Source organism: Cervus elaphus, chromosome 20 (assembly GCF_910594005.1).
Source record: "Cervus elaphus chromosome 20, mCerEla1.1, whole genome shotgun sequence".
Taxonomy (NCBI): domain Eukaryota; kingdom Metazoa; phylum Chordata; class Mammalia; order Artiodactyla; family Cervidae; genus Cervus; species Cervus elaphus.
Window position 1 is genome coordinate 37,068,935 of NC_057834.1, and position 21,736 is coordinate 37,090,670.

At 55.2% G+C, this 21,736-nt stretch overlaps 1 protein-coding gene across 11 annotated transcripts in view; it reads left to right on the forward strand.

The window, feature by feature from the left end:
* Window positions 1-20,166, forward strand: part of ARHGEF11 (Rho guanine nucleotide exchange factor 11) — a 108,026-nt gene extending 87,860 nt beyond the window's left edge. For 4 of the 11 annotated variants that reach the window (XM_043878917.1, XM_043878919.1, XM_043878925.1 and 1 more), the window contains 22 exons: window positions 178-277; window positions 1,038-1,067; window positions 4,019-4,145; window positions 7,351-7,530; window positions 7,619-7,666; window positions 7,869-8,056; window positions 8,293-8,439; window positions 8,709-8,788; window positions 8,889-9,014; window positions 9,571-9,688; window positions 10,546-10,724; window positions 11,264-11,339; window positions 11,662-11,829; window positions 12,527-12,617; window positions 13,392-13,517; window positions 13,959-14,020; window positions 14,909-15,127; window positions 15,479-15,841; window positions 16,878-16,973; window positions 17,863-18,110; window positions 18,293-18,482; window positions 19,074-20,166. In XM_043878917.1, the coding sequence (XP_043734852.1) occupies window positions 178-277; window positions 1,038-1,067; window positions 4,019-4,145; window positions 7,351-7,530; window positions 7,619-7,666; window positions 7,869-8,056; window positions 8,293-8,439; window positions 8,709-8,788; window positions 8,889-9,014; window positions 9,571-9,688; window positions 10,546-10,724; window positions 11,264-11,339; window positions 11,662-11,829; window positions 12,527-12,617; window positions 13,392-13,517; window positions 13,959-14,020; window positions 14,909-15,127; window positions 15,479-15,841; window positions 16,878-16,973; window positions 17,863-18,110; window positions 18,293-18,482; window positions 19,074-19,129 (3,018 nt within the window). In that variant the 3' untranslated portion in view covers window positions 19,130-20,166. The remainder of the gene's footprint in view (window positions 1-177; window positions 278-1,037; window positions 1,068-4,018; window positions 4,146-7,350; window positions 7,531-7,618; window positions 7,667-7,868; window positions 8,057-8,292; window positions 8,440-8,708; window positions 8,789-8,888; window positions 9,015-9,570; window positions 9,689-10,545; window positions 10,725-11,263; window positions 11,340-11,661; window positions 11,830-12,526; window positions 12,618-13,391; window positions 13,518-13,958; window positions 14,021-14,908; window positions 15,128-15,478; window positions 15,842-16,877; window positions 16,974-17,862; window positions 18,111-18,292; window positions 18,483-19,073) is intronic. The other 7 variants (XM_043878918.1, XM_043878926.1, XM_043878927.1 and 4 more) reach the window with 5 other exon arrangements.
* Window positions 20,167-21,736: the final 1,570 nt, after the last annotated feature.

Consider the following 21,736-nt stretch of genomic DNA (forward strand, 5'->3'; position numbering starts at 1 on the left):
GATCTCTCTCTCCCTCCCTCCAGTCCCTGGCCAGAAGTAAATGTGCTAGTTAGGGTACAAGCATGAGTCCTCCACCAGCTGCTTGTTTAGAGTCAATCTTAAGGGAAGTGGCCAGGTGATCAGTGACCCAGTCTGGCTCCCAAGGCCTTCTACAAACCCTAGTGTTTCTTGTCTCAGCAGAGCAGCAATTCCAAGAAAGACAAGGATGCCTTGGAGGACAAGAAGCGAAACCCCATTCTCAAGTACATCGGGAAGCCCAAAACCTCTTCCCAGAGCAGTGAGTATTCGGGGAGCAAAGCCTTGGGCAGGGGCCTCTGGCCCTTCAAGGCCAGTACATTGGCAGGGGGCCTTCCTGTGCTTCTGGGAGCCAGAGGCCCGAACTCCAAGGTCAGCTTCCTCTCAGCGCTCCTGCCTCCTTGCCACACCCAACACGGGCTCCTGAGGTGCAGGGAACTGCTTCAGAGCCACGGAGGTCGTGCCAGTGCCTGGGTCTAGGAGCTCAGAGATACCGAGCAGCCATGCAGAGGAGTATCCCCCACTCCCCTTGGAAAGCTGCCCTGTTGACAGTCAGGGCCTCCTTCATCTTCACCCATGGACTTGTCTGTCCTCCTGAGGGCCTGTGTGTTGGGAGCAATTATAGGCCCTTGATGGAGAGTTTCAATGACTGTTAAGCTGAACTGAGTGAAAAGGGGGCAGGTTGGGGACCTAGAGGCTCCCCTCATGCCATCAGAAACCCAGACCTCCATGGGTTTCCCAGCTGTGTGTCGTTTGTTTGGACGTTGCCGCTGGCGCTCCCAGTTATTATCTTAAGATCCCCATGTTAGTCTTGGAAATCTGGAAAGGACCGTGGTGCAGGCCTCCTGCCTTTCCTGAAATCGCTGCCTGAGGGAGGCGGGGAGGAGGGGACTCTCCTGGATCAGTCCTGATTTTTGCCACTACCTTTCATTTTCCCAGCTTGATGTAATTTTTATTTTGACTCTTGAAACATTAATTTGATTTTTCATGGTTTGCTTTTGTTTTTGTTTGTTTTCTTTTAGCATTTTATATTCCCTTGTCCCCTGTGGAAGGTAAAAGGACCATTTTATTTGGGTTTTCCCTTTCATTAGCATTGAGTTCACATTTTCCAAGTCCTATCTGCCCTCCCCCCTCCTTCATCTCCCATTTTGCCCATCCTTCCTCCCTTTCCTCCCTCCATTGCTCTCATGTGCCCCTCCATGCTGCTGAAGCTCCCCTGGGCACAGGAGTCTACTGCCCGATGCACGGTGGGAGGGGCCGGGCCGCTGCCCCCCAGGCACAGCTCCTCCTCGGGGTGCTGGCAGAAGCCAGCTTCTAGGGCCTCCGAGATGTTCCACGACCCAAGGCCTTTCTCGTTCTGTCCCCTCTGTGTGGATGCAGCTGCAAAGTCCAGGACTCTGTAAATGAGGGAAACTCTCACACACTGAAATGTCCTGCACAAGCTCCTCAGGTCTTTGTTTTCAACTGATGTAATAAAATCCTCATTTTTTTAATGCTACGTGGGGTTTTTTGTTTGTTTGCTTTTTAGCTAATGATGGGTCTTCAGCAGGTTGGCCTTGAGGTATTTTAATTTGTCATCTCCTTTGCTTAAGCCCTTCTGGGCAGCACTTGCATCTCTTCTAACTCTTAAAACCTTGCCAGTGTCACTGCAGCATTTAAAAAGAATGACCTTAATGTGTGTATATTGGAGGACCTAATATCTTCTAAAATCTGTGTATTTTTAAAAATAAATACATTTATAATTGGCATTAACCCAAAGAAACTTAGAACCTGGAGCTGTACAGGTTCCTTTCCCATCCGTGAAGTCCACATGCTTAGAATTAATTAAGTGATTAATATTTTCTAGGTTCTATAGTAAATCAGAGGGGGAGAGAGCAGTGAGATGCAATCAGAAGTTTTAATAAATTGCTATAATTCACTTTATATAAATAAATGACAATTTAAAATAATGATTTTCAAAGTTATTTTTAAAGTTAAATCCCTAGCCTTGTTACGTTTTTAAACAATAAAAATAAAGAATTATTGGGACGGGGGAGGGGGGAGTCTGTAAAACAATGGAAAAAATGAAAGAATGGCCTTGAAACCCAGACTTTTATTTCTTAGCACGTACTTCCTCCCATCCACCCTCCTTGAGGTGGGCATGAGGTAAGCAGCATGCCTAAGACCTGCCCCAGCTGCTTGCTTTGAGTCAGCCTGGGAGGGGCCAGGAACACCCAGGGCAGAGTTGCTGATCCCAGGAGCAGGATAAGGATGCTGGGTATTCACCATCTCTTTGAGTTAGATCTTCCTATTGTCATCTCATGATTTGATTTGATGTTCTCAAGTTCCCAGGACATCAGACAAATCTGTATGCGCATCTAAAACCAAACACCCACCAAAGCTAGAAAACCTCATTTACTGAGAACCTTGCCATTTATGATCACCAGCTATTAGCTTGGTTTATTAGTTAACGTATCCGATTGTTAGTGACATATAATTCACTTTTACTTTGTTTCATTGTTATTCAGAGAATGGAGGAAGGAGAGCAAAGGCTGCTGGTAAAAACTTTGCTCTTTTCAAAAATGCGTTCCTTTCTATGTGTTTTTTCCCCTGTTACTCTGGGTTATTCAGTTATACCAAATCTCAGGGCCACACCTGTTCCTTGTCTGGGGTGTAAGCTAGGGTGTAACTATATCCCCAGAACTGGGCCTTTTCCAAGTGGCCCAGGGGAGGGGGAACAATGGGCTCTGCCCAGAGTTGCTGTGTTCTAGGACATTCCCAGGCTTCTGCATCATCCTCCAGCCAGGGATGCTCCAGGCTGTGGCTGCAAAGCTGCCCCTGGCTCCTGCAGTTGCCCCAGGGCCCAGATGCACGTTCAGTCTGGGACAGGCAGCTCTGACTCTAATCTCCAAAATGAGAGTGACGGTAACAGCCTCGGCTCCTACCACATATACACAGCCACCTATTTTGCAGTTTTAGAAAAGCATTACCTGTATAAAGGATGTGGAATGGTGAGCTTTGAAGAGCCCAGTTAAATGTTTTTCTGTTTCTTCTGGCTTGGAAATTTTCTTATGAATCTCAGGTTTAGATTCACAGGGAGATTTATAAATTTGTCTATGTTGATGGCAGAGTCTCTGGTTAGTACAGATAGGATCGGGGTCTGGCACCCAGGGATATTTGTCTTGCCTTCTGCATCCCACTTATCCTTTCTGTTGGTCCAGGCAGAGTAGCATCTTTAACCCATCTCTTGTTCTGACAGCCTGGACCTGGAGCTTAGCTAATCCTCTTTGAAGATGGGAACCACTGAGCCCCCAGCCTGAGCTTGCTTCTCCCGGGTCTCCATGTGGTATCGCCTATGCCTTTTTACTCTTACCTGCCCTCTCTACTTGGAACAGAGACAGCTCTCTTTTGTCTTAGCTTTGAATGCCAGAGAGTGACATCTGTCCTTCTAAGACCCACTCCCCACCCACCACTTGTAATGAGGTGTCTGATTCTTTAATGATGGAGATGAAGAGGCAGGGGTGGAGGCAGAAAGAACAGGAAGGCAAGTCAAGGAAGAACAGAATAGTGAACTCTAAAAGTAGTATAAATTTGAAAAGTGTTTGGTATAATTTGGCAACCTGGCCAAATTACAGGTAGATAACGTTTTTGGTCTTCCTGGCTATTTTTCAAGCTTTATATGGCTCTTGGGAGAAACCTAGAAACCTAGGAACGATCCTTAAGCATGAGAGTCATTGTAATAAAGAATGTGTGAACCAAAAGAAATATCCAGCGCAAATGTATTTCCAAAGCCACTCATTTTGCACCTGAAGAAAGAGTAGCCCCAGAAAGGTGGGGGGACTGTGCATGCTACACCCCACAGTGGAAGAGCCAGAGCTCGAACCCTGTCTCCTGGCCCTCGGCTCCATGCTGTTCTCACCCATGCTTATTCATCACTGTCTTCTGGGCTCAAGGGGAGCGAGGGCCCTGAGGAGTCGTCCCTGAACCGAAAGCAGAGTATCTTTCATTATCCTTCTGTTTCCAGTCAAACCCGGCAACGTGAGGAACATCATTCAGCACTTTGAGAACAACCAGCAGTACGATGCCCCGGAACCTGGGACGCAGCGCCTCTCAACAGGAAGCTTTCCCGAGGACCTGCTGGAGAGCAACAGGTAACAGTGGCTGGATGGGGCCTGCTGGCTGCCCAGAGAGGGGAGCGCTGGCAGGGTCGGAGCAGGGCTCGGTGCCTGCTACTTCACCCCCCCCCATATTGTAAGGCTCCTGCTGTAGCGCTCTCTCCCTCTCCCCCAACCTTCCTGCCTGGGTGTCTTCAGAAGAAGACGTACTGTGTGCTGGTGGTCAGGTAAGCAGGCGAGAGAGCGGGGCCCCTGACCTTCCAGCAGGAATCATGTGCCTTTATAATTCCTTCGGATTCACTCCCTGGCCACTCAGCGGCCTCCACACTAAGAATGAGCTAGATTGTGTTATAAAGCAACTAGTCAGGAAACCCTAAATGACAACAGCTAGAGAAGAGTCCAGGTTGGGGGTAGGGGGTAGAGGGGGCTGGTGAAGGGAAATCTTGGAAAATAAGGAAGTTGGGTTAAGACAATCTTTGGTGCCCATGAAGAAGAGAGCTAAAGATGAGGTTCTGTTGGGTGCTATAAAAGCAGATAGCATAATGGGCATCAGATGTCCACCTCACCAAAGAGATACAAAGGCCATTGATTCAAAATGAACTGTTCTTCTAGAAGAACAAGGGGAGCGGAGGCTGTGGTACTGCGCACGTTCTCCATCTTTGGCCGGGTTCTAAGCAGAACCCTTCTCTGGCATTGACACGTACTCTTGCACTTGCTCTTGACTATGACGTGACAACCATCAAGTTAGGGCTCACATTCTACAGCCAGCACTTAAAGTAAAAACTGCCTGTAGTCAGAAACATCCTTGCACCTTCCTTAAGTCACACCTGAGATATAATAAATGTGGTCTGTGTGTACAAAACTAGTTCTTGTGTACACTGCTGAGCTGGACTATACACAGGCCCAAAGGCATGAGTCAGCCTGCACAATCAAACCATTCATTTTACCCCTGAAATAACTAGTTACCAGAATTCCTGCTTGTGTACAGGGTTACTCTGTTCTGTTTATACTAAACCTTTATAAGCTTAATATATGTTAAAAGGTTTTGCCATAGTGAGAGTTAACAAAGATTTAGGCAAGATAAAGGTTAGATTTGAGCGGGGATCAGAGGCTGAGATCTCCTGGAGAAAGAATCAGCAACCCCCTCCAGTATTCCTCCCTGGGGAAGTTGCCTGGACAGAGGGGCCTGGCGGGCTACAGTCCATGGGGTTGCAAAGAGTCGGACAGAACTTAGCAACTAAACAACAAAACAACAACAGAGGTTGAGTTCTAATATTATTGAGTAAATTAATACAAACTATATGATTGCTGAGGTAGGTGTGATTTTATAGATGTATCAAATATACAATTATAAGATATATTGTCAGCACTTTGAGGAAATATTTGAGACCATTTGTAAACGTATTCTTAAAGTTGTTAGGTAAATTTGCCCTGAGACATTCGTGAGGATCCTAAATCCACTGTTAGCAGAAGCGTTTGGATTTGATGATTATAAATCACCGACAGTCTTGGAAGAAATGACATCGGCAGCATAGTGTGACAGAGGTTTTTGTAGAAACTAACAGGTATAAGAAGCCCCCAATTCTAGACAGCAGTAACCTAGGAACTTTTGGCTGGAGAAGGGTTGCATGCCTCCCTTCTTCATGGGATCATTACTCACTTCTGGGTACTTAAAAGAAGCCCCAGGAACCTCATTGCACAAGGTTTGATGCGATGCTAAAGTGACCCATTGTGGGGCACCGGTGCAAGTGTTTTGAGGTAATCTGTGTTGGAATTGTTCTGACAGGCTTCAGGGAGTGAGTTCAGTAGGGGATCAGCTGACAGTATGGGTTCTAACCCTGCAGACAAACCCTTGGGACCCAGAGGGGAGCAGCATTTGGATCCTTTGGCAGTTCAGAGACTGATGAATGGAGACCAAGCCATTTGGCGGCTCCTCTGCAGCAGTCTGCTGTGCTATAAGAGCTCTCCAGACTCCCCAGGCCTTCTGTGGTCCTAGATGCAGAGCAGGAAATAGATTAGCAGTAATGTCAGCAGAGAACCAGCCCAGCAGGGCCATGGGGGGACGCACCATCCTGGGGCAGCTAGGGGTCAGAGATGCCAGCTGTCACAGGGCTGATGCCCTGCAGGACTTGAAAAAGAGCAGCACCCGGTCGTCAGCATCTCAAGCCCCACAAACCGTCAGCGGCCAAGAATGGCAGGCCAGGGAGCATGCCCATCAGTAAGCATGCCCCTGAAGTACCCTTCCAAGCTGCTCTGCTCTGAGGGGACTGGAGGCCTAGAAAGGATGCTCTCAGGATAAGAACAGAAGAAATCCACAATCCACATCACAGCTGGAGGGGTGGGAATTCAGATAGACTTTTCTGACAGGCAGTATGAAGAATGCTGAAGAGTATGTGCAGGGGGTGCTTGTACTTCCCTCTTAGAAGATCTTGTAAAAGGAGAGCTCCGCCTCGAGCAGAGTCCACGGTGGGCACCGACCCGTTCCAGAGCAGAGGGCCAGGTGGGCCGGCCAGGAGATGGCGGGGTCAGGGAGGGTAGGACCTCGTGGTTCCTAGTGATAGACTTTGGTGTCCACAGCAGCCTGATGGGGACTCGGGGTCTTTGGCATCCAGGCACCCCACAAGTCTGATTTTATTAAGTCCTGGATTTTAGCTTCCTCTTGGGATCCCTTTCTGAACAGTCAGGAGGAAGATGAAGGCTTCCCTGGTGGCTCAGTGGTAAAGTATCTGCCTGCCAGTGCGAGACACGGGTTCGATCCCTGGTCTGGGAAGATTGTACATGCCGCGGAGCAGCTAAGCCCGCCGGCCACCACTGTTGAGCCTGCGTCCTAGAGCCTGGGAACCACAGGTACTGAGCCCAAGTCTGAAGCTTCTGAGGCTTGCATGCCCTAGAGCCCGTGCTCTTCAAGAGAAGCCACCACAATAAGAAGCCCACGCACATCGCAACTAGAGAAAAGCCCGCATAGTAATGGAGACCCAGCACCGCCAAAAAATAAATAGATAAAATTTTTTTAAAAAGAGGAAGATGAGAGGCTCTGTCCATCAAGCCAAGCTGGGGAGAGGAAGGAGTGCCTGTGGTAAAAGCGGTTTGTCACTGAGCAGTGTCTGCCACAGGGAGTTCGGGCACATTGGGTCTGGTGTTTGGCGTGGAAGCCTCCAGTGCCGAGGCAGGCCCTGAGAGGGAGGAGCAGGTCAGAGCTGGTCGGGTGTGAGACCCCAAGGTCTCTTGCTGTTCCATCCAGTTCACGCTCAGAGATTCGCCTGGGCCGCTCTGAAAGTCTGAAGGGCCGGGAGGAGATGAAGCGGTCCCGGAAGGCGGAGAACGTGCCCCGCTCTCGCAGCGACGTGGACATGGACGCCGCGGCGGAGGCCGCCCGCCTCCACCAGTCAGCCTCCTCATCTGCCTCCAGCCTCTCCACCAGGTGGGCGGGGCTCGGGGAGGGCTCCGCCCACTGGCATCTTGCGGGCCAGGCAGCCCAGGGTGGCTGAGAGCTGACATTCTCTCCACAGGTCTCTTGAGAACCCAACACCTCCCTTCACCCCCAAAATGGGCCGCAGGTGAGTGATGGGTGCAGCAGCAGTCTCTGTTAGGTGTCCCTGACCCAGCCGTGCCTTCTGCTGGCCTGTTGGTGGTGCAGCCCCTCTTCTGGCCCCCTGGTTTCCCAGGGCCCAGGACAGGCAGGTTGGGCAGGAGAGTGGGGGACACACCCCACGTTTGACCTCCTCCCGTGACACTGAGCCGCCACCTCCTTTCCCCCAGGAGTATCGAGTCCCCCAGCTTGGGGTTCTGCACAGACGCCCTCCTCCCCAACCTGCTAGAAGACGATCTGGGCCAGCTGTCTGACCTGGAGCCAGAGCCAGATGCCCAGAACTGGCAGCACACAGTGGGCAAGGACGTGGTGGCCAGGCTGAGCCAGAGGGAGATTGACCGGCAGGAGGTCATCAATGGTGAGACCAGCTGCCTCTCCCCGCTTCCACGCTGACTCGTGTGGTAACAGTGCAGGGCACCTTGGACGCAAAGGGTGGTAGAGAAGAGAGGGTGGGGCCTTAGGGGCATGGCCGGCCCATGCTGTGATTCCTGTGAGGACCACCTCCATTCTGGCCTTCAGGAGAGGTCCCAGGAGATCCTTGCTGATGGCTGTCCTGCTGTCTTTCTGCCCCTCCTTGTCCCTTCACCTGCTCAGAGCTGTTCGTGACCGAAGCGTCCCATCTGCGCACACTCCGGGTCCTGGACCTGATCTTCTACCAGCGGATGAAGAAGGAGGGCCTACTGCCCCGCGAGGAGCTGGCCCGTCTCTTCCCCAACCTACCTGAGCTCATCGAGATCCACAGTGAGGAGCCCCCCGCCCGCCCCCTCCCCTGGCCAGACTTCAGATTTCTGCCCACATGCCAGGACCCCCAAGCACATAGCCCCTGCCCGTACTCTTTGCGGGGAGAACCTGATGCCCAACCTGAAGCCAGTATTCCAACTCCCCCACGAGTGAAGTGGCTCCCAGACCTTGCCCCCACAGCACGACCCTCAGAGCCCTCTTCCCCCGTCACCAAGGGCCTGGCCTTGCAGCTCAACCCCAGGCGCTTCTGTCTTCTCTCCTTGCCCCAGATTCCTGGTGTGAAGCTATGAGGAAGCTCCGGGAGGAGGGCCCCATTATCAAAGAAGTCAGTGACCTCATGCTGGCTCGGGTATGGCTGCCCAGGCCCCAGGGAGGCCTTGGAGGAAGAGGGGGAGAGGTTCCAGGCAGGGGTGTGAGGTGGGCTCTGTGGTGTCCCTTCTCCCTGTCAGTTCGACGGCCCCGCCCGGGAGGAGCTCCAGCAGGTGGCCGCACAGTTCTGCTCCTATCAGTCCATCGCCCTGGAGCTGATCAAGACCAGGCAGCGCAAGGAGAGCCGGTTCCAGCTCTTCATGCAGGTACGCGTGGCCTCTGCTTGTCGCCGCTGAAACCAGCCAGTCCAGTCTTAACTCAGTCAGGCTGAGGGGGAGAGCTTACCAGGTCCACCCACCATCTCTCAGACTACCCACTGGCCCCCAGCTCCAGGCACCCTGGCCTCTTCTCTCTGCCAGGGTTGGTGACCAGCACCTCTGCTCCATCCACACCCTCCCCAGGCCCCCTCTTCAGAAACACTGACATATACCCACTCTCAAGACAGAGACACCAGACTTGCCATCAGATGGCCCTGCTCACCTCCTGCTGCCTGTATTTACTCAGATGGATCTCAGTTTGTTTGTCTATAAAGTGGGAGTAATCCCTGTTTTATGTGGCTTGACCATATCCCTTTCTTGGGCTGTGGTCTCCCTACCCCACCAGCTTTTTTCTAAATATCAAAGCGAGAAGCTGCCACCACCGTTTCTGAGTGACTCTCTGGAATTGGGACCTATTTAGCATTTGTGCTGTCCTGTGGCCCGGAGCCCACAGGCCAGCTCCTAATCTGGGGTGCCGTCTCCCTCTGTGCGTCCTTCCATGCAGGAGGCCGAGAGCCACCCTCAGTGCCGGCGACTGCAGCTCCGAGACCTCATCATCTCCGAGATGCAGCGTCTCACCAAGTACCCGCTGCTGCTGGAGAACATCATCAAGCACACGGAGGGTAGGGCCCTGGACGCCCGGCCTGGGGAGGCAGCAGCCCCATGGCCCAGAGCCCGGTCCTGGCACAGCCCTGCTTGTGACCTTAGCAAGTCACTTGACCTCTCTGGTCCTGAGGGTTTCATCCTTGTGTTCTTGCGGTCAGTCTCAGAGAAGACAACCATTGTGATGCACTTTGGCAGTAAATAAGGTGCTCAGCACAGGAGGAGGTTCAGGCTGTCCCCGGCCTGTGTGGGGCCTCTGTGCAGATGGGAGCGGAGCCTCTGATGATGTGGGGTTGGCACACGGGGTACCGTGGCTCCTCTGAGGGGCGTGGTTCCGCACCAGAGCATGTGACTGGATTTTAGTCCCATTCATGCCCCCTGCTGGACGTCTCTGGGGGCGTTGCGATGCACAAAAGGCAGCCGTGCATGGTGAGTTACTCCAGAGGAGTACGGGACCAGGCTGAATAGGGGGTCTAGCCCTGTCGTCACTGTCCCTGGGATCCCGAGCACCTTTCACCACCCTCAAGTTGGAGACGTTGGTGTCAGTGTGGAGAAGTGGGAAGGACCCACAGCCCCCTGTTCTTAGAGGGAGGCGCTATCGCTCCCTCGGTCCCCATCGTGTCCCCACACCTGTAGGGCCAGTTGTAGTCTAGGCAGGAATTCCTAAGAGCCATCAGTGTCTGCAGAGCAGAGGTCTGAAGCCCGTGGATCCTCAGAATATGTCGTCCTTAGGTTTGAGGTCCAGGTTAGGCAGGGTGGCATGTCCCCACCCACTCCCGTGATGTGTGACTGGCTGGCCCCGGTAGCCAGCTCCTGTCAGGCTCTGGCAGACTCGTCTGGCAGGAGCCCTAAAAACCCCTCGTTACCCCGTGGGCAGGCGGCACCTGTGAGCACGAGAAGCTCTGCCGGGCCCGGGACCAGTGCCGGGAAATTCTCAAGTATGTGAACGAAGCAGTGAAGCAGACGGAGAACCGGCACCGCCTGGAAGGCTACCAGAAGCGCCTGGACACCACCTCCCTGGAGAGGGCCAGCAACCCCCTGGCCGCAGAGTTCAAGGTCAGAGCCCCACAGGCACACGTGCTTCTCGGGCCTCCTTAGGAGCAGCAGTCCACCCAAGACCTGGAGCGTACTGGGGGAGGAGACCTGTGCCCATGTGTACAAGGACGTGTGATGAGGGCCCCGGAATGACACAGCAACGGTGGCTGTTGCCGCCTTGTCCCTGGACAGACAAGGGCAGACAGCCCGACAACAGAGGCCGGGTGTGAGAACTCAGCCTGCAAGAGCAGGAGGTGGGGATGGACTCGAGGTAACAGTGAAGGCCATTTGGGAGGAAATAAAGCTGAAGGGACAGGCAGGACCCTCTTAGGAGGATCAACAGTGTGTGGTGGGTAGAGAACCCCCCGCCAGGGCCACCAGTGTATCCCCCAGCACAGCACGTGGCTTGTGACTTTGCAGTTGCCTTTTTACTTGTCTGCATCCCCCACAAGAGTGTGAGGGCAAGGGACTAGTTTTTGTTCACACCACTGATGCCCAGCACCTTAGCATAGAGTCTAGGTTCTCAGATGCTTGTTGAATGAATGGTGTCTCTCTCACAGAGTTTGGATCTTACAACCAGAAAGATGATCCATGAGGGGCCTCTAACCTGGAGGATCAGCAAGGATAAGACCTTGGGTAAGCGCCAGGGGCCTGGGACCAAGAGGGAATCTAGGGCATCACCCGGGCTCTTCCTCTCTGGATCATCAGCTCTGTACCTGGTGCTCTCAAGGGCGGTAAGGTAGCTGGGAGGCAGCTCCAAGCACCACTGGGGTTGAGAGCTCAGGGCACCTTAAGCACAGCATGGGAGAAAGAACCAAAAACCAAGCAGTTGGAGGTCAGCAGACTCCAGGGCTCCCCAGACCCTGAGGACGACCATCCAGGAGCCTCTGGTATCCCAGGTGTTGGTGAGGGCTGAGCAGGCAGCGGGGAACCCCTCACAGACATCACCCTCCTCCAGACCTCCACGTGCTGCTGCTGGAGGACCTCCTGGTGCTGCTGCAGAAGCAGGACGAGAAGCTGCTGCTCAAGTGCCACAGCAAGACGGCCGTGGGCTCCGTGGACAGCAAGCAGACCTTCAGCCCCGTGCTCAAGCTCAATGCCGTGCTCGTCCGCTCGGTGGCCACAGGTACCCGTGAGGAGACGGTCCCAGCGGGCCCGGGTCCCAGGCCATGCGCCCTGCTACTCCTGTCCAGTGAGCGCTGGGTGATGAACTTACTGGCCTGCCCGTGTGACTTTCCTTCCACCCAGACTCATCTAAACAGGAAGATGTGGTTCAGTCTGGGGTGGGATGGCGACTAAGGTGGACAGCCTGGTGCAGGCCGGATGGGATGTGAGCACCTAGGGTGGACTGAGGATGAGGAAGCAGAACTGGGCAGAGATCAGTAGGACATGCCTTCCTGCTGCAGGAGGAACAGGCAGAGTTCACACCCACAGTCCAGAGCCCAGTCCAGTGCTCGGAGCACTTTAGTGAGAAGCGGAGCATGTACCAGAAGGGCTCTGGGCTCGCTTTCTTCAACTGTATCATGGGGAGTGATGCCTGTCTCTTAGCGGGAGGTGAAAAGGGAGGATGGGTGTGATGTAAACCTTCAGCCCTCACTGTGAGGAAAGTGGGAGATAATGACTATGAAGATGGCATTAGAGGAACCAGAATGGCCTCTGTCCTTCCTGTAAGTGGAACCCAATGACCTCGGTCCAACTAGTGCTGCATTCTGCATCTGGTTGAGGGTCAGGGTTTCAAGTCCACACTTTGTCACCCAACCCAGGCTGCAGTCATGCCCCTGCCACCCCCAGTACAGACCCTTCTGCTTCTCTGTCCTGCACAGATAAACGGGCCTTCTTCATCATCTGTACCTCTGAGTTGGGCCCACCCCAGATCTACGAGCTGGTGGCTTTGACATCATCGGACAAGAACACGTGAGGATTGCTGGGAAGCGAGGCAGTCCCGCGTAACTGCCATCCCCGTGGGACCAGGGCGGTGTGTGAGGACTTGGACAGTGAGACCAGGACTGGGCCCAGAGTGGCTAGAGGATGGGGCCTTGGCACAGAAGAGGGAGATAAGACAGATGCAGAGAGGCTTTCGGGATCACCATTCCTGACCCCATGAGCGGCCTGTCCAAGGAAGGAGGCGTTACCAGCAGTCTTCCAGCCAGTCCGCTGCTCCTCTCCTTTCTCTGGCCACACTCCCTTCCCCTGGGTTCTTCTCTTCCTCCATCAAGTGTTTTAAATGCCCACACTCTTCAAAGGTGTTTGCCTCCAGAACTGTCATCTCCACCCCCCGGCATCCACCCGCCCATATTCCCGGCAGTAGCCAGCCTCAGTAGTAGCCTGTCTGACCTAGAGGCCAGAGACAGATTGGGTCAGACAGTTTCTCGGGGCTTTCATCTGTGAATGTGGATAGTGCTGCCTCTTGGGAGCTAGGTTGAGAGAGAACAGATACAGAGTGCAGAGCGCAGAGCCTAACAGAGGGTTGGTGTTCAGCAGTTGGTAGCTGTGAGTAATATAAACCTGCCCCAAGCAGGGGCAGCCAGTCAGAACTGCACGGGAGGCGGGACCCCCGCTGGGCAGAGGGTCCTCAGGGCAGGTTCTGGCAAAGGGCTTCGCAGCCCTGGCTCGGGGTGGGTGGGGGAGACACTGTGCTCCTCTGTCCTGTTCTCACCAGCAGACCTCTCTTTTCCTGCTGAGCGACAGGTGGATGGAGCTCTTAGAAGAGGCTGTTCGGAATGCCACCAGGCTCCCTGGAGTTGCCCCAGCACCCACCCACCCCCCGCGCCCAGGCCCCCAGGAGCCAGCCGACCAGAGCCCCACACCCAGCAGGTGGGCAGCCTTCCGGGCCCGTCACCATCCCCGCTCCAGGCCAGTCATTTGCTGCTTCTGAGCACTTCACCCCTGGGTTTGGGCAGCCTCAGCTGACAGATGTTAGCGGGCAGGTGGAGTAAGGTCCGCCCACACCTCCACCTTCTGGCCCTGCCTGTTTTTCCCCCCATTGCCCTGCTCAAACTGTGCCTGAATTGTGAGGGCGAGGGGGTAGAATCAGGACCAAGACAAGCTTGGCCAGCACTCACCCTCCTCTCCAGGTTGCTAACCAGACAGCAGGTCTGAAATCTAAACCACTGCCTTCTTTGGCCCTGCTCCTTCATTGCCCATGTGAACTCAGGAGGCCAGAGTGGAATTTCATTACGTGGCCACCTCCCAGCTGACAGAGAGCCAGAACTCCAGGCGGGCGGGCCTCCCTCACCCTGACTGTTCTCCCCGCAGGGCAGGACCGGATGACTCCGAGGTGTTCCACGGTGAACCGGAGCCTGAGGCAGCCCCTGCAGGTAAGGCCCTGAGCTGTCCCGGGGGGGCTGACCCAGTTCATTTCCCTTAGGCACAGGTAAGGAGGTGGCTGGGGTTGATGGGAGAGCCATAAAGGGCCATAATAACAGAGAAAAACAGAATGAGGAAGGAGGTCTTGGAAGAGGGCAGAAAACAGGCTAAAGTAAACAGAGCTTCCCACCTGAGGAGGAAGCGAGGGCAGGTGGGTAGAGTCTGGGGGCTCCTAATGAAGAACAAGATGCCCTTAGAGATGTGCTGGGACAGGAATCCTGAGGATGGGGGTGGGGAGTGGAGCTCAGAGGGCTGCAGAGACAGTCACTAGGATGGGATCGACAGGGGCACAAGGGTCCCAGACAGAACTCTCGGTGAGTTTTTAATGTGAAGTAACTTATCGCCTCGAGTTTAGAGAGAAATCTCTGTGGGTAGGCTCCCTGGCTGGGTCTGTTTTCTGTTTCCTTCCACTTGAATGCTTCTCCTAACTCCCGCCCCACTTCAAGTCTTTGTGCAGATAGATTGTCAGCTTTGCACGAAGTTACCTTCTTTGACCACTCGGTTTAATACCAGCATTCCTGATCTCCCATACCCCCGCGTATGGTTTTTTCTTTCCTATCGCACTTTCATCGCTAATTCATGTAGTTAATTTACTTATTTTCTTTTTCTCTATGTTCGTCAATTAGAATTTAAGTTCCACAGGGCAGGGGTCTCTGTTTTTTTTCTACTGATGTGTGCCAGGAGCCTGGGACGGTGCCTGGCCATGATTGAGGCTCAGTAAACATTGTGGAATGAATCAGCCAGTGTTCCCAGCCCCTTGAACCCAAAGCTGGACCTGGGATTAGCCTGTCCATGCCCTCCCTTTTCCCCTGCTTACACTGTCCTCCCATCTGAAACAGGCATGGGGTGCCAGCAGAGAGTCAAAGGGAAGCACTCGGCCCTGCTGGCAGATGCTGAACAGGAGGGCAGCGTGGAGGACGAGGAGCTGGGAGCCCTGCCTCACCCTTCTGCCTCGCTGAATAGCGAGTACAGGGGAAGCAGGACCAGGGACCCCATCCTCCTGCCCCTCCCGGGCCCTCTGTTCATGGAAGGACTCGCCGATGCAGCCCTGGAGGACGGTGAGTGCCTCCTGGCCCTGACTGTCAGCCCCCAGTGCCCCAGCAGCTTGGCCGGTGTCGACAGGCAGATACCCTACTCGGCCTGCTCAGAGGCTCTCCCTGAGTTGTGCTCCAGGAGAGAAGGATGCAGAGAGACCGTTGTTGCTCCTGTCCCCCCACCCCGGCCTCCACCCTACCCCCCAGCTGGTTGGCCAGGGCCCCCCAGCTCCACGCTGTGACTGCAGAGGCAGTGTCACCAGGTCGGGGGTGGGAGAAGGGAGCCGCAGCCCCCACCTCCTCTGCACCCCGCCCCCCGCCATGGCCAGGTGCGTGGTCCTGTGTCCAGGAAGCCATCACCTGCTTCCCCTCCAGTGGAGAACCTGCGGCACCTGATCCTGTGGAGCCTGCTGCCTGCTCACCCCGCGGACCCACGAGCTGCCGGGGAGCCCGAGGATGACCTGACCCCTACACCCTCCGTCATCAGCATCACTTCGCACCCCTGGGACCCAGGCTCCCCGGGGCGAGCTCCCACTGGGGCCGAGGGGGATGATGCCCCACTCTCGGGGCCAGAGTGGAGCCAGCAAGGGCAGGAGAACATGGCTCTGCGGTCTCTGGAACAGCTGCCCCCAAGGACCAGGAATTCTGGGGTCTGGGAATCTCCCAAGCTAGACAAGAATCCGGAGGAAGAAGCTTCGAGCACAGAGGGCACAGGAAGCTACAAGGTTGTAAGAAAAGGTAAAGTACGTTGGGGTGCCCCCGGGGGCACACTGAGTCTTCAGCTGGCTGCTTCCTTCCCGCCCCGTCTGGAAGCCTTGTGTGCAGAGGCTTGTCCGGATCCCGGGGAAGGAGACATGCTGACATCATGTAATGGCTTTGGGGTCAGACAGCCTAGGTACAGGGTCCTAGTTCCATTACTTAATATCCCTGTGACCCTGGGAGAAATTCTGAAGCCCCTCTGGACTTCATTCTACGTTATGAGGATATCACTGTGGCACAAGTCAGCTGCCAATAAGTTTCTGCTAGCGTTCTTCACTGCTCTTGCAGTCCTAAGAAGTGGGGCTTTTCTCACGATCTTCATCCCCAGAAAGACACGGGCAGAGGGCTGCAGCGGATGGCTCCAGAGAGCAGCAAGGAAGGCACTGATGTGTGGGATGGAGGCGGGGTGGGTCTGGAGGCAGAGCCAAGAGGAGGGGCTGCAGGACAAGGCTGGGAGCCGTGTGGAGACAGGGGGTCCCTGGTGAAGGAGCAGGGAGCTAGGACGGCCCCGGTTTAAGACAGGAAAAGCCAGGACTGGCTGGGACTGGGGCTCAGGGCAGGTTTGGCCAGAGCCCAGACGACAGAGCAAAGAGTCAGGGCAGCCTGGTCTGAGGAGTGCAGCAGGGGAGGAAGTGAAGCGCAGGGTGCTCGGGCAGTGGGAGGGCGTCCACACCAGTGCCAGGGGGTCTCCTTTCCTCCCCCAATGCCCAGCTCTGCCTCCTTTTCCAGGAGCATTTTTCTCTCCACCTGCCCGAGGTCTGCGCTCTCTCCTGGGTTTCTGGGACCTGACCTTCCTTCTCTCTCCTCTGGTGAATTGGTGAATCGGTGGAGCAGTTCTCTGTGGCTCTGCGGGGTGTAATCATGTGTGATCTTGTGTTCACTGTGTTCTTCCCTTTTTCTTTTTCTTCACCCCGCCCCACACCCACCTCTTCTTTCTCCGTCTCCTTCCTGCTCCGGCGCCCTCCCCTCTCCTCCTGTCTCCTCTCTGCTCTCCCTGGTGGTGGTGTTGGTGCAGCGGAGGTGGCAGGCAGCAAGGCGGTCCCTGCACTGCCAGAGAGTGGCCAGTCAGAGCCTGAGCCACCCGAAGTGGAAGGCGGAGCAAAGGCTACGGGTAACGACCCTCTCCCTGGAGCCAGACAGGCAGGGCTGGAGTGGGAGCCCTTGAGGGCAGAGCTGGGCTTCTGGTGTTAGACCCTGGTCGGCAGTCGTGTGGACACGCCCCCCCCAACTGGAATCAGGGAGAGTAGGACGTGGGCCTAAAGGTGGCGGGCAGACCTGTGCCAGCCCCTCTCCGCGAGCTGCGCAGGCCCCTTCCCGAGCGGTGGAGTGAAGCGGCTGTGCTTCGTCACAGGAGGCGGGGGAGGGGAGCGCAATGTCGTTCTGAGCCACCTCTCCCGCACACCAGCCACAACACCCGTCAGGGTCACTGTGGAGAATGGCTTGTGAGGCCTTCCAGGCTCCTGGACATATTCCTGTGCTGACTGTCCTGTCAGGGACCCTCGGCATCCTTCTCTAGCTATCCCTGACCCCCTCTGATGAGTTCAGGTATCGCAAAGATCACCAAGTAATTGGCTATTGGGGAGGGGGCTGTGTTGAAGTTCAGCAGAGCCTGAGATGGGGCAGAAGGAGGCACCCACCCACCTCTTTCAGAAGCATCTAAAGCCAGCTCACCCCCCTCTTCACCCTTCCTTCAGGGAATGGGGGCCGCTGTGGTTTCCCAGAAGAAACACAACCACCCTGCCCCTTCTCCTTTAACCTCCACCACTAGCTCCTTAGTCTCCCCCCTGGTGTGGGCCCCACTGGGCAATACCAGCATCTCAAAGGTTCTCAAGGTGAAGGGTTTTGGGAGACTGGTAGGCAGCTTGGGGCCAACCTGCTCTGAGCTCATCTGCAAGATGGCTTTCCTGGGCCCATGGGTCAGCCTGGGAGACATTGGGGGAGCAGAAGACGGCTTAGGCTTCTCTGTTTGCCTCCTAATCTCTCTGTCTTGCTGGGGACAGGGAACTGCTTTTACGTCAGCATGCCAGCAGGACCCCCCGACTCGAGTACTGATCCATCAGGAGCACACGTGAGCCCTTCCCAGCCTGACGGCCTCCCTGCCTGGCAGACAGAGCCTCAGCCCCCACTTCAGGGAGGCCATGGAGATCAGAAGCGCCCCGGCCGCTCTCCCCCAAGTCTGGCCCTCAGGGACGTGGGCATGATCTTCCGCACCATCGAGCAGCTTACCCTCAAGCTCAACCGGCTCAAGGTAAGGGCTCGGGCCGCCAGAGGCACAGGCCGTCCCCCGAGACCCATCACCCACAAGAGTTGTCTCCGCAGGAGCCCTAGATCCTGGCCTGGGGCTCTGCTCTCAGCCCGCCCCACCACCCTCAAGCACAGCCTCTTCCCCAGAGGGGCTGGAGAGCAGATGTCCCTCTGCTACTCTTCCAGGACATGGAGCTGGCCCACAGAGAGCTGCTCAGGTCCCTCGGGGGTCAGTCATCTGGCGGCACCACACCTGTGGGCAGTTTCCACACAGAGGCAGCTAGATGGATAGAAAGCTCCCTCTCCCCTCCAGCCAAGGAGCCCCTGGCCTCTGACTCCATGGACAGCCGCGAACTGGGGCCCTGTCCTGAGGACGGTGAGTGAGGTCCTCTGGGGTTGGCGGGGGCAGGGGCAGGGCGGAGGGCGCGTGGAGAAGGCCTTCGGCTCCTGAGGAAACATCACCACAGGGCTATGAGAAGATGGGGGAGTTCTGAGAAGGGGTCTCATTTTTTTTTCCCCTCAAGTACAACTTATTCACTCATTTCCTCAGCTTCAGGAGGAGGAAGCTCCCCTAAAAGTGGGAACCTTAGAACTGAACCCTCTTTTTTCTTGGATTCTGGAGATAACCAACCAGGAAGAACCTAGTCTCACATCCAAAACCCGTCCTTAATAAGTAGTTCAGAAGTAGATTGTGTGGGCTGGGGCCACGGCTGTGCTTCTGCTCAGGCAGGCAGACCCATACCTACACATGGGTTTGGGGGCCAACAAAACAGAAGTGGGATTCAGCAGACAGCCCCTTTCAGGCCCCACAAGAAACTCTGAGGTTTCTGGTGGCGGAGAACGCCTGTCACGGAAGGATGGCACTGAAGAGCTGCTCTCACAGGCTTGAGGACTGCCCAGGAGAAACATGGGGGGAGGGTCATCTTCTCAGAGGCCAGCTCCTCACCACCATCCCCACTCCCCACAGGCCCCACTGCGCTGGAAGACGGCACGGCAGACACAGCCACGTCCCCAGGACCGTAGCTGTCGGAACCACTGACTCCTCACATCCCCACTCCTCCGCTAGGGACTGGCCTGAGGCAGGGCACGGGGTGGGGAGACCCCAGACCTCCTCCCCATGGTGAGCGGTTGAGGAGAAGGCTTCAGCCGAGACCCCGGGGGAGATCCCCAGGGAGATCCGCATGTTGCTTGGTCTGCTCAGATTGGAGTCAAGTTTCAATGTCTTTTCCCTTCCCTTCGGCCCACCCTGTCAAGGCCTCCTGTCTCCTAAGCATGCAGACTGCATCTGAAAGGCCCCCCTCGCCCCCACGCACTTGTGCGCGCCTGTATGTGTGGGTGCCCTCAGACAAGCCAGTGTGAGTGTAAGGAGGCAGCTCCGGTGTAAATGCACTTTCTTCCTCCCCTCCCTTCTCCACAGGACCCCCAGGCTGGGGTGGGTGTCTCCTCCTCCTCTCTTTGTCACTTTGGTTTCCTATAAATATGTATGTATTGTATGTGTATCTTTGCTATTGTAAATAACTTCACCCTTTTTTGTTTCTGGTCCTGGAGCACTGGAGGCAGTTACAGAGGGGCTGCTAAGGGAACAGGAGGTTCACTTGGATCTCCTAGTTCACGGCCCAGCTCCAGGATCAGGGCCCAGAGGTGGAGGCGTCCCTGAGGCCTCCAGCTTCCAGCCTCCTTGGCCCGGTGCTGAGCTCCTCCCTCCCTCCCTCCCAGGACTTCTCATCTTCAGGGGAATTTCTTACCCCACCTGTGTCCACCCTTCCCCACCCTCTCCCTGTAGAAAACCAGTGTATCAGGTACAGAGCTGAAAACTGGGCGCCAGGAGAGGGGTAGGGGGTTGAATGCTGGAGTCCCTAAACTAACCTAGGACCACCCCCAGGGGCTACCACAGCCTTGGCCCCCATTACCACATCCACTCCACCCCCCACTGACTAATAGAATATACACACTGTGCTAGGTGTATATATACATATATATATATAAATATATATATATATAATATATAAAATATAGATACGGAAATGACTGTTTTGCTGTTAAAATAATGTATACTCTTATTTTCTTCCTTTCATGGTTAAGTTTTTTTTTTTTTTTTTTTTAAGAAAAGTTAAATATTCTTCAACTGTGGTGGTATATGTGTGATTCTTGGAACCACTGTAATCAAAGTTACTGTAGTTGTTCCCTCTGAGACTGGTTGGCATTGGATAGAAGGAACGGAACGCAGCCCCCAGACCCAGGCCTCGCCATATTCCCTCCCGAAGCTCCAGGGTGCACTTGCTGAACTTCAGTTGGGGAAACCAAGTGATACAGCCCCCTGCGGCTAAGACATCCAAAGACACTTATCTCAGTTTAAACACACACGCAAAGGAGCAGCGGTCCCAGAGGCACGAGCCCTCACGGGCTGCCCTCAGTGAGCCGTAGGACTTCAGGGCAACGCACAGGGGAGGGTCACCTCTGAGGCCTGGCCAGATGCCTTCGGAGTCCTCGGGCAAGCTCTGACACCCTCCGGAAGCAGCTCGTCAGACACGGCCACGCCCCCAGGACTGTAACCATTCAGACCTCCTCTCTTGGCTGTCATTGTTGGACTAAGGGACCGATTCTCTTTCCCCTCTGTTTTACGTCCTAAACCCAGCATAATGCTGAGTGCTGGCCTTGGGAGCTTACAGTCTGGTTGGGCATCAGAATGAATACATGAGCCATTCTTGATAAAGTGTAGGGATGAGTACATGGGCTGTAAGGCTCCACTGAAGCTTTAGAAGGCCTCAGGCAGGGGGAACAGGAGAGGCTGGGGTGACGGGACATCGCCAAGCACCTGGGGATTCAAAGAGCTGCTCCTGCACCCTGCTCCGTGCAGTAGCTCAGTGGCCAGCTGCCAAGAGGCCAAGCAGCAGTGCTGGCGGATGGAGGCAGGGAGGGGACTGTGGGGGCCACAGAGCCTCACAGAGAGGCACAGCGAGCAGATCTCTGTTGAGGCAACGGAAACAGGAGTGGGGGTCGAGAGGACGTGACCAAGTTAGATGTGCTCAGAGGTGAAGGGACGTTTCTCAGGCACTCCCGGAAGAGTGAATGTCAGCTCCCCAGAAGCCAGCCCTGGGCTCTGGAGGCATGATCAGGCCATCTCAGTGGGGGGTAGCACTGCAGGGTGAAGAGTCAGGGCCCCCACCTCTCCTGCCCCCGGCACCAGCTGGGTGGCTCTGGTTTCAGGTTGCTGACGGCAGTAGGCAGTGTCATCAAGGTTCACGTTTAGTGCTTTGTCTTTGCTACAAACATGATGAGATTCGGCACCCTCTCCAAATAAAGCAGCGTACTAGCTCAGCATGTTTTCACAAGCTGAGCCCTTGCCTCTCCTCCAAACTAGTCCAGAATGGGAAGGGGGTCTGAGAAGGTGGAATGGTGGAGCCTACACGCCGTGCTTCTGCCCCACCCATTCTTCCCCTCTGCTGTGCCTGTCGGCTACTCTCCCAAGACTTTTCCTTCTGCCTCTTAAGTCCAGAGACACTGCAAACCCTGGCATATCACGTGTCCTCTGGTGGGGTAGGAGAGGGTGACTGTAGGCTGGGCCAGCGAGAACTAGGTCCTGAGGAGGTAGGAGAGCAATGCCCCTGGCCGGTCACAACCAGAGGAGCT